Source organism: Sphaeramia orbicularis, chromosome 1, assembly GCF_902148855.1.
Source record: "Sphaeramia orbicularis chromosome 1, fSphaOr1.1, whole genome shotgun sequence".
Taxonomy (NCBI): domain Eukaryota; kingdom Metazoa; phylum Chordata; class Actinopteri; order Kurtiformes; family Apogonidae; genus Sphaeramia; species Sphaeramia orbicularis.
The window spans coordinates 51,626,923-51,639,265 of NC_043957.1; the positions used below are offsets into that span (position 1 = coordinate 51,626,923).

The following is a 12,343-nucleotide window of genomic DNA, read 5'->3' on the forward strand; positions in this document are numbered from 1 at the left end:
TTACAATATTTACAACATACAAATAATATTAACATATTCAAATGTATTTTGCATAGATATATGCATTTATTAATTTTACACACTATGTTTAGTATATGAGATAAATAATATAATAATCAAATATCAATGTATTTGGAATAAATTTAGTTTATTTATGAGAGTTTAGAAAACGAACCCAGAATGACGGCAGAAAATTTTGTCACTTTCCAAACATTCACACTCCTAAAACTCCTCAAATTTTTTTTCTACCAATTTTTTCTCATTTCAAAATACATTTTCCTAAAAATATAAGTAATTACTCACCCACAAATATAAATTTGGTGTAGATTATTGTAATGTAATTCTTTGGTCAAATGTTAACCTTCCCTTGACTTCACCCTAAATTGATTCCAACAATAATGTTATTTCATTTAGTGATAATGGGTTTATAGTACTTTCAGACGGGAGCTGACAAGAAATGCTCGGAGATAATAAAAAACAAAAAAGAGGAGAAAAAACTTCACAAAAATATTTAAGAAAGTTGCTGAAATCACTGAGGAAAGTTCAAGAAAATACATTTGAAAAGTCTACACTGAAAAAACATGTGTGAAGACAGGTAGAAATAATATAAATAAATCATAATGAAAGGATCAGTCCTTGTTTATGTGAACATTCTCAGTCATTTACGCATGAAAAAGAAAACTACCTCATGTATGACCACAGGTTTAAGCTTCTTTTTTACGGTAAAATCCTCCCTGAAAATCAGAATTTCCATCTTACAAGCTAGGTTGAAATCTACCTACCTTAAAAACATGAATCATAATAAATAATAATATAATAATAAATGTAGTTTATTTATGAGAGTTTATAAAATGAACCCAGAATGACGACAGAAAACTTTGTCACTATTCGAACATTCACACTCATAAAACTCCACAATTTTTTTTTTTTTTCACAATTTTTTTTTCTCATTTCAAAATACATTTTCCAAAAGCAAAATTGTCTTCCATATACCCTGATATTTGTCCACACTGTGTCAAATACCAACATGCAGAAGCTTCTCTTATCCACATGTACTGGTCCTGTTCAAGCCTCAACAAATATTGGACTGAAATTTTTCATACACTTTCTCAGCGGTTAAACATCAAGTTAGAACCAAACCCCTTGACTGCTCTATTTGGTGGAATGGAAGGTGAAGTTAAGCTACCTACATAAAAACAACGCACTTTATCCTTTGCTGCCCTTCTAGCTCGACGAGCAATCCTGTTTAGATGGAGGGATGCTTCCCCCCAACTCATGCACAGTGGTTAGAAGACATTATGTCCTGCTTAAAACTGGAGAATTTTTTTTTTTTTTAATGAAAAAAATATAAAAAATATTTAAAAAAAATTTTAAAGAAAGAAGAAAAAAAGAGAAAAAGAAAATAAAAAATAAGAAGAAATATAAAAAAAAAGCAGAAAAAGAAAAAAAAAAAGAGAAAAAAAAACTGGAGAAAATTAGATATTCACTCCAGCAATCAAATGGGAAATTCCAGAAAGTGTGGGGTCCCTTCCTAAAAACATTCCAGACCCTGTAAATGCTTGACTTTTAAGTGCAGTTTAATAATGCTGCTTACTCCATACTTACTCCTAGCGTAGGTTTTTGTCATGATAGTGACCCCTTATTATTATTTCTAGTGCACTGGTAATGACTGAGGAGGGATTATTTTATGTAGTTTGTTGTTTGCTCTGCTTTGCTTTTTTTTTTTTTTTTTTTTTCTATGGTGCTAGTTGCATTTAATTTACACCTATGCTTACTTAAGATTTCTTTAATAACCATTCAGCACTGCACTTGTATTATTCTGAGAAAACTTTAACCCTTTCATGCATGCATTGTGAGAACCTTAGTCAAGATTTTTTTCTTCAGTGTTTTTATTCCTCCTTAGGCATGAAAAAAACACAATGCGATCAAGTTTTTTTTTCCTATGGAGTTACAAAAATATCCATGCATTTAATTTTTGAAGTAAAGAAACGTGTTTAAAACCCAATATCAGAAAGTGATATGAAAACAATGAAATAAAAACATTTTTAATGCTGCTAATCTGATGTCTTCTCACATTTTAACATATTCTAATGCTAGTAATTACTCACTTCATGGAGATAATATGCAAAAAAAGTCTTCTTGTCTAACAAATAACAATTGATGTACACTGAAACATGTTCGTGCAGATCAGGTTTATCAAGAACAGCAAACTTACCGTAATGGTGTGAATGTCAGTGTATGAGATGGTGCGTAAGTGTTCACTGTGTCGGCTGATATGGAATTAAAATAACTAAACCCATGAATATACAAGAGAACAGCTGGAGAAGAACTGTCCACTGTAGTGACCTATGCATGAAAGGGTTAATAAAAAGATCTTGATAAAAAAAAACAAAAAAAAAAACATTTTCCTGAAAACAGAATTAAATACCTACCCAAAAATATAAGTTTGGTGTAGATTTTTGTAATTAAACTCTTTTGACAAGATCTTAACCTTCCCTTGACTTCGCCCCATTATTAACACAGGCTTAGCGCTGAAAATACAGCAAAATAATGCAGTACAACACATAAAGTACATAATAATGGGTATAGAATGAATATAAATTAACATTATAGCTAAGTGCATCAATCTTATTTTTCAGTCAGAGGCAGACAGTGCTATTCCCTGACTTCTCTGTGACCCTGAGCTCCATAATCAGACCCAAAAAAAATGCATGTAAATTAATAACATTACTAGAAACAGTTTTATATCTGAAGCCCCCAAATGTTAGGCATGGTATTTATAAGATTATGACACATTTGCGAGCTAATCCCATGTAAATAATGGCTTTTACCCACAGCTTCAGACAGTGCAATGAAATCGGCTTTTGATGTGATGCCAGTTAAACAACAGGAGCCTGAATATAATTGGCTCCACTGGCAGCCCACAAGGATAATCCTATAGAGGATGTATACATCAATGCAACACTAATGATGCACTCATCCCACAGTGAAATGTGACTGCAGTGTTATCGCAGCCTTGGCTGTCGTTGCAGACGTTTCCTCAAAGAATTACTACACAAAAAAACAACAACAACAACAACAACAACAAAAAGAACAGAAATCACACCGATATTCACCATTTATTGCGATGACAATAATTAGAGTTGTTGTTTTCGTATCAGAGAGATTAAGAGGGGAGTGTTGTAGACAGGGAAACATGTTCTCTTCTAATATTTCTAAATGCTTCACAGCTGATCTGTAGGAGTTGTAAATCCATATGTATGCGACTGTAGGAGGAGGAGAAGGCATGCTCTTGTGTGGGCTGCTGCATTTCTGGAGTTACATCTGCATTGCATTATCAAAAAGTGCTTCACAGTGAGTAATAAAACACTCATAAATCTGTTGGGTGAAGCCGAACACACAACTGGCAGCTTTGAAAACCTTACATAAATCCACTCTGTGATTAATATTTAATAGAGCTCATAACTTTCTTTCAATAATACTCAATGTCAGATTATTTTTTATTAGACTGTATTGAACAGATGTTGGCTCACTCAGTGTTTTCTAAATATGCAAAAAAAAAACAAACAAAAAAAAAAAACAGCCTGCATTAGTGTTTTTGAGGTGCTGATAATAGTAAATATAGTTCACTTTCACTCCATTATAGTTTATAAATGGGTGCTTTGGTACCTGGCACTTTCACAGCTTTTTTTTTTTTTTTTTTTTTTTATATAAACATTTATTTATTATTTTTCATTCATACAAAACTTTAAACATCATGAACATCTTGAACATGGCAGAGAAAAAATAAATATATGAATAAATAAATGAATAAATGAAAATAAATAAATAAATAAATATATATATATATATATATATATATATATATATATATATATATATATATATATATATATATGTATAAAGCAAAATAAATAAAATAAATCTCAAAAAGATGTGACAAACATTAATCTGACAGCATTATATAGAAACAGCTGATTAAATAACATAATAAATAAAACTTAGGTATAGAGTTGAAATAATACTATACATGTACATTCCCACATCAAACAAAATGTCCCAATTTGTCACTTACTCACTACCCCTTCCTTATCACCACTCTTAATTAAATCCAAAAACATCTTCCAAATGTTATAGAATTCCGAAGTTCTCTTTTTAACCGTATATGACTTTGACAGCTTTTTAGACCTGATAATAAAAGAGAAATGTAGATATATTTCCCCCCAGGATGTACCTAATGATGACCTCAGATAAATGCAAAAAAATATATACTCTTGCTTTGAGCCATCCTAAAATCAGTGAATATTTAGTAAAATATTGGGGCCAAAATTGGGACAGGAAAAGCTACCTAGGTGCTTTATCTTGAAAACATGGCTTGAAATGGTCTAATATACCGCTTTAAATAAAGACACTTAAATTTGTCCATCCTAGTGGTTTTTCTAATCCAGACATACAAGTTTTTTTATGAATCTCAGTCTCATTCCTGGTTTCGTGTGTAACCCATTGTGTCCACTTATGTTACATGCAGAAACTGCTCATTTAAACACAAATACTTAATAAAACAATTATAAATAATAGTGATTTTGCAACAGCGGTCATTTTTGTGAAACACTCTGCCTTGCATAATAAGGTAAATTCCCAAAATGTACCTGTGACAGAATAAAGAGATATTCAAAAAAGTAGTAGTGCGTAATACTCGTGAACTTTTAACTTTTTGTTACATGCAGATTTGTGTATAAAAATAATATAAAAATGTGATTTATCTGAAAAATAGCTTCTCTTTTACCTCAGTAAATATTTATTTTTAAAACAGACTCAAAGTGCTTCCAAACTTGCTTCATAACATTAGTCTACATCTGGTTTGAATTTTTAGGGACCAGTTTGGTAGAAGCACCCTCATTCAAATATTGTACTTTCTGCTCCACTACATTTAATGGACAGTTTGAGTTACTAGTGTTGGTCGGCCAGTAGTGACTTTCTAAAAGATATCGTAAGAATAATTTTGAGTAGGAAAAAGCCTCATAACTGACACTTCATAAAATGAAATACCCTTGACTTTATTATAAACTGGGTATATTTTGAACTGGGCATTAAAACCCAAAGTTACTCATGCCTTAAAAATGACTGTGTATAGACTTTAGGTCACATAAAAAACAAACTCAGAGTGATTTATGAGTAAATCTGGAACTATATTTCCAACTGTTAACTGGTTTATTTTCCTTTAAAGTCAGTACTTCCAGTTGAAAAGGCTATTTTTTATTTAATTATTATTTTTTAAAATAATTTTATTTGTAGATTTTTAACAGCATTACATGTATGCATCATACAATCTTTACATTTTTACTATGTTTTTGAACACAGGTCCCCACCCTCAACTTAAATATAAACATAAACATGTAAATATGTTTACCAGGAGACATCAGGATTACGAGAGCAAAAATAAATACATAAAATAAAATTGAATAGAAAGCAATTATACATATATTAAAAAAACAAAAACAAAAACAAATAAAATATGTACCATACCTACAGTTATCCAGGTTATTTGGTGTTAAAGTCATGATACATTGCTCATTTTATAAGTTTCTATGAGTTTTAGTAAAGGCTGCCATGCTTTATAGAATTTTGCAGTTGATCCTGCTAACGTACATCTCATCTTCTCCATATGTAAAAACCTCATAATGTCTGCGATCCACTGATCATGTGTGGGAGGGGTTTCCTGTTTCCACCTCAAAAGTATAAGACATCGTGCAAGTAGAGAAGCAAATGCAATAGCATTTAAATAATATTTAGAAATATAAATGTTTGGGGGAATCACTCCAAAAAGTGCTGTCAAGGCTGAAGGTGGAAAGTTAATGTCATAGATTTTTGAAAATGTCGTAAATATAGATGTCCAATAGTTATGAAGATTAGGACATGTCCAAAAAGTGTGGAAAAGTGAACCAGTATCTGCTTTGCAACGATATTTTTTTTGTTTTTAATAGTCATCGATATTACCATCACCGCCATAGAGATAGTAACGACAACAGTAAAGAAAAATAGTGGTGATATCATGTAATATGATAGTTGGAGGAGTTTAAAGAACAGTTTTGATTATCACTATCATTGTTATCATAGAAAAGTGATACTGTTCAGTCAATAAATAAAATGATTCTTGAAACCGTACAACACAGACTGAACTTATACAAATACTAGAAAGACACTCGGAGAGCGCAGACCTCCACTAAGGCAGAGCAATCTGTTTAGCGTCAAAAACATTGGACAAAGCCAGGATGGATGTGACAGAATGGTTCAGGGAGAATGAGACATCATTTTCACACATGGATTAGCCTCCACAAAGTCCACACTCTGATCTGGGATGTGATGGAGACCTGATGCAGCAGTCTGATTCTCCATCATCAATAATCAAAAATTAATGCAACTATGGATGGAAAAAATATTATGAACCTTATTGTGACACTACATCAGCATTATGTAGCAAAAACCATGTCACAGTGAATGTGTCCTGTAATCCAAACCAAAGGTGGTGCAGTCAAATATTGCATGTGCGACTTTTTTTTTTGTCTGGGCGGTGTATTACATACTGGATGTTCCTAGTCCAATGACGGTGAAATCCCACATCTGCCTTTTTTCATTTATTTATTCATTCCAATCTAAATGATTGGAAAGGAACAGGATGAAGGAAACTTATAATTCCCGCCCCTTCCTCCAAACATCTGCTTATGTCAGATAAGTTGCTGTTAAAGTTATTACAGTAAACACTTACAGGTGGGGTCTGAGATCTTAGAAAAATGGTTCGAGTAAGCTACATTTTGAAAATACTCAGTTCAAAAGTCCAAACCCCTTTCTTCAGACGTCCCTCCGAAGCCACGCCTCCAGAGTAGTGGCACGCGCAATGCTTGTTCCCATGGCAACAATTCGCCGGCTGAGGCTGTGCTCTGCTCCGTACTCGGGTTGGGCTCCGACGCCGTCTACGGTCCGGTCCGGCCCGGCCGAACCGTCTCCAACACCGGCTGAGGCTCCGTCCCCTGTTTTGCTCCCGTACGCCTCAGGCTCCTACCCTGACTACGGCCCCGGCTGAGCCTCCAGCTGGGGTATCCATGCATAGCTCATTCAGTTTCCTCTAACACCCCCACTCTTCTAGAACAGCCCCAGTTCAGACCTATGGGACTAATTCTACATTTCCTAGTGGTTTATGTTAGTGACTAAACAGTTTGCAGGTGAACTTTCCATCCTAATAGAACTAATATAGCCAAGCTCTGGCTTCGCTTCCTGTACAAGGGTCCAGCCTCTGGGAACGTGCAGAGGGGGGAAGGGGGAAGGGGGAAGGGGGAAGGGGGGAGGGGGGAATGGCAGTTGAGTTTGATTGACATATCACCGTTCAATCATTTCGAGTGGGTGCTCAAAATGATTGGATGGTGTTTTTTCAGGCCTGTCCATTCCACAGGTGACTGATTTTTTAAATATTTGTGTTAGAGCATTTAATTAATTAGTTGTAATCGGGGTGTGAAGGGGATTTTAAGGAATATAATAAAAAATGCTCCAGAAAAAACATCTCAGACCCCACCTTTAACATGATAGTTAATGCAAAATACAACAAATCCAAAATCCATAAGTAAAATAATTTCATTTCATGCTTTTATAAAGCTTCTCTATTCTTTCCTTATACAGCCTCTTAAACTGAAAAATATTTGTACAGCTCTTCTCTTCCATTGCCAAAGAATTCCACACTCTGACACCCACAACAGAAATACACATTTGTTTCACATTAGTCCAAATCCTTTGCTGTTAAAAAGTAAACCTCCTTTTATGTTTTTCATCCTGTGATACTAAAACAAATAATCTCTGCAAATTTGCAGGCAAAATCTGTTTCTCGCTCTAAACACAATCAATAATGTCCTTAATTCAGCTAACTCTTTAAACTTCAACAATCCTGATTTAATAAACAACTCATTTGTATGTTCCCTTAAATTAACATTATGCATGATTCTTCCTTTGACTAAACTAAGTTATGATAGTGTTTATTATACAGTTCCACACATGTGCTTGTTCAGTTATCTGTGCATCAGCTGCATCCATGTGTCTCCCCCTACCTCCCACTTCTCCCCCTCTCCCCCAGTCTCCCTCTATCTCTATCGCTCTCTCTTTTTCTCCTCCTTTACTCTCTCTCTTTAACCCCTACTGGTCAAGGCAGACGGCCATCCTCCAGGAGTCTGGGTCTGCTCCAGGTTTCTGCTGTTAAAGGGTAGTTTTTGTCACCAGTCACTAGTGTTTGCTCCTGGAGGATTCTGTTGGGTTTCTGTAAATTGGTTTAGAGTGTGGTTTTGACCAACTCTATATGTAAAGTGTCATGAGATAACTTTTGTTATGATTTGGGGCTATATAAATAAAATTTGATTTGATTTGATAAACCAGTAATAATGCCCCATCTTATCTGGTCCTGACCGCCCTGATGCCCCTCCCTTCTCTGTCCACATCAGGTCCTGGCCACAGGTCTGAGTGGCCTCTACTCGTCCCTGCCCACTAAGCTGGAGGTTCCCACTGAGGAGTGGCACTGCCTGCATAAAGAGGACTGGCTCAAGATGCCGGCGCTCGTCCAGTTCCTGAACTCACTGGAATTCTGTAACGCAGTTATTCAGGTGAAAACATGTGACAGGGCTGCAGACACAACACTGGGTCACATTAAGTATCGGGTCAAAACACAGTAATGTCCTGTCAGAGAGTGAACTTTAATTGATTACCATTCCAAGATGTATTTAAATACAGGGTGACACAAAAAACGGGAACTTTTTAACAATCCAATAAAACCAAGAGTGGTGGAAGAAAAATATTTTATTCATAGTGATTGAAACCTTAAAACATGCCATTTAAGAAACAATGATGGAATTTTCTTTTTTTTTTTTTTAATTACTTCCTGTAGATGGCGTCCTCCTGTACGAATGCATTCTTGAAATCTGCTGTTGAGATTCCTCATTGACCGCTGCAACATCTCAGCTGGGATACTGTGAATTTCATCCTGAATTCTCTGTTTTAACTCATCCACAGTTCTTGGTCGAGTCGTGTACACTTTACTCTTGAGATAGCCCCACAAGAAAAAATCACAAACGGACAAATCTGGCGATCTACGGGGCCAGGGAACGTTACTGAATCTTGAGATCACACGGTTACCGAACAATTCTCGCACAGCCGCCAATGGTTACTAAAATGGGGGTGTGTTTACTTGCTCAAGGTCACTGTCTCGCAGTGCTGCCACTTGCTCATGTCTGCCAATACGAACTTCAAAAATTCCCGTTTTTTGGGTCGCCCTGTATAAAGTAGCTCCTTGTTTTGGATAATCCCTTATGGTTCAACTAAAGCAAAACTGAATTTAAAAGTAAAAATGTGGGTCATTTTACAACACTAATCTGTCTGATTGTCTCTAAAATGTCCTGTCAGAGAGATTTCGAATACCGTGTTTTACCATTGACACATGGTAAAAGGGCTGGAACCTTTCCCCTGACTGCACTCTTGACTGACCTGTGTAATATTTTCTGTTCTCAGGTGGCCCACCCTGATATCAGAGACCAGCTCGTCAGTTACATCTATAATGGATTCCTCGTGCCCGTATTAGCACCAGCACTGCACAAAGTTAGTAACCATCCTCTGTGTCTTTCCTCTTTATCCTATTCAGATGTGATTATTATCCTAGTGGGGGGTGTTTGGCATGCTCCTTACAGCTTCATTCATAGTTCTGGATGGCAGTTTAGCCGTACCATTAACCCAGTGTTTTTCAACCTTGGGGTCGGGACCCTATGTGGGGTCACCTGGAATCAAATGGGGTCGCCTGAAATTTCTAGTAATTGATAAAAATTAAGAAAAACTTACTGATAAAAAAAAATATATGGTGAGTTGAGAGAGACAATCCCAATCCATAACAGACATGACAAACTGAAGCTGAAACTGAAGCATTGTGGTACTGTTTATCTGTCAAATGTTCATTGTGGTCAGTTTCAGATGCTGCAGCTCTTTCATAATTCATAGTTTGAGTTCTTGTTTGTTCAGTATTAATTGTCAGCCTTGTAAATCCAAGCTGAACTGACTGTACATATCCTGACCAAGGAAAATCAAATTCTCACTTTGTGCAGTAATCTACACCTGGCTTTTCTGCCTCCATCCATAATAATATACATTATACAGACTAAATGTTGTCTAAAATTAACCTTTATTTGCAACATAGTATAGCAAACTGTTACATGATCAAAAACAAATTTTTTTTAGCAAAAAAATGTCTCCGTTTTGAATGTCTGGGGTCACCAGAAATTTGTGATGTTAAAATGGGGTCACGAGCCAAAAAAGGTTGGAAACCACGGAGTTAATGATATTTTTGCTGAAAAAGTCAGTTTTTCTTCAATTTTCCCTGTTTTGATATAATAACCTTTAAATTTATTTGGAGTTTTCATGAACATATAAGTTAAATATAAGGAATTACATATAGGAAAATACATAATTTACAGTGGAAAAAGACCAAATGTACAATATAAATTGGTTAAGAAAGGTTAAATAGAGAGGAAAAGGGTACTGTTTGTCTGTCAAATGTTCATTGCGGTCGGTTTCAGATGCTGCAGCTCTTTCGTAATTCACAGTTTGAGTCATTGTTTGTTCATTTCACACCTGCTTTTCATCCTTTTGTTGGTTTTCGTTAACTTTTCTTCTTTCCTCTGTGAAGCTCACCCTAGAGGAGGTGATGACCACCACAGCTTATCTGGACCTCTTCCTCAGAAGTGTGTCTGAACCGGCTCTGCTGCAGACTTTCCTGTCCTTCATCCTCCTCCACCGACATGAGAGCGTCCACATTTTAGACACTCTGGTCAGCCGCATCAACACACCCTTCCAGGTAAAACATTCGAAAGCATTCACTCACGTGGCATGACTTACGTTTAATGACTTCAGAGAGTCTGATGAAACAAATCTCAGTGTCGAAACTGGCTGATTGTTACCATGGTAACGCCCAGTCACTATGACTTATCCTGTTAGTAAAAGGATCACATAACAGTATTTGATAATATCATGCAGCCAGTCGAAAAACTCTGAGTATGTGGGATGCTGTTTACATTATGATTAACTCTTATGGGGTCCACGGTCATGGCGCTGGGAGTGAATCACTTGACATTTTCAACACGTCGTAGCGTTGGAAGTCGGTTACGTAGACCACTGGGGATAACTGTATTTGAAAGTGCAGACGTGAAACACTCTCACACTTTTTATTTAATGTTGGTAGAGTAAATACAACTGAAAATCTGACGTTTTGAACCCGGAGCAAACAAACATGAATAAAAGTATGAAAATGAGGTGGTGGTGGTGGTGGTGGTGGTGGGGGGGCATTATATTTCTGACCATATCTGAGTCATTTTTTGTCCTTTTTCAAAACAGAAAAAACTGGCCAAATCTGCATATTCTAATCCTCAGACTACATTAGCATTATAGGTACGGGTGACAATGACCCCCACCTGAACCGGATGTGAAAACTGGGAAGACTAGTGGTGGGGGGGTGGGGAAAACAGAGAAAATGCCAATGTAAAGATATGCTTTTATGTCAAATATCTGAGTATAGGTTTAATTTATTACAATTTTGATTTTATATACCTAATATTTGGAACCAATATTCACTTTTAAAGTCTTTGAAAAAGTTCGTTAAGCGTCGTTGTGTTATTTCTGCAATAAATTATATAGATTTTTCAAACCTGATTTTATGTAGTTTATCATTTTTATTATTTTATATTTTATTATAGTTTTATTATTTAGTTTTTTATATAGTGTTTTTTGTGCTTTTGTGTTGATATAGTAGGTTAAAGTGAAAAAATAATAGACAGATGAGATAGATGAAGTTGTGCTGAAAAAAAAAAGATACCAAACATGGGTATAGTAAACATTTCTTTATATAGTATATAAAGGCAAAATCAAAAGTACTCAAAAACAGCCAAAATAGGCTCAGACGTGTAAGGGTTAAAGAAAGAGTGAAACATGATTGTCTTTGACTTTCCTTATCACCTGTCTGTTTATATCTGTAAATTATATTCATTTTCATCTATATACATGTATTTGTTTTTATTAGTGGTTTTCGCAGTTTGAGATCCAGGTTGGTTTGGTATAGGGGTCACCATCATTTCTTGGGGGGGGGGGGGGGGGGGGGGAGATATTTTGTGTGTCTCAAAATCTCGTATCATAAAATGTAAATTTCTTTCTGTTTTTTTTTTATTTTTTTTTATTGTACTTTTGGAGATGCACAGAGAAAATAAAAACAAAATTGATAAAAAAAACAAAACAAAAAACAAACAAACCATATTTCAGTAGCATCTCCATGTGA

General features: G+C 35.4%; 1 protein-coding gene across 2 annotated transcripts in view; it reads left to right on the top strand.

Moving 5' to 3' along the window:
* Nucleotides 1-12,343, top strand: part of fhip1aa (FHF complex subunit HOOK interacting protein 1Aa) — a 95,017-nt gene that overhangs the window by 61,438 nt on the left and 21,236 nt on the right. For both annotated transcript variants that reach the window (XM_030140967.1, XM_030140975.1), the window contains exons 5-7: nucleotides 8,481-8,639; nucleotides 9,541-9,627; nucleotides 10,706-10,873. In XM_030140967.1, the coding sequence (XP_029996827.1) occupies nucleotides 8,481-8,639; nucleotides 9,541-9,627; nucleotides 10,706-10,873 (414 nt within the window). The remainder of the gene's footprint in view (nucleotides 1-8,480; nucleotides 8,640-9,540; nucleotides 9,628-10,705; nucleotides 10,874-12,343) is intronic.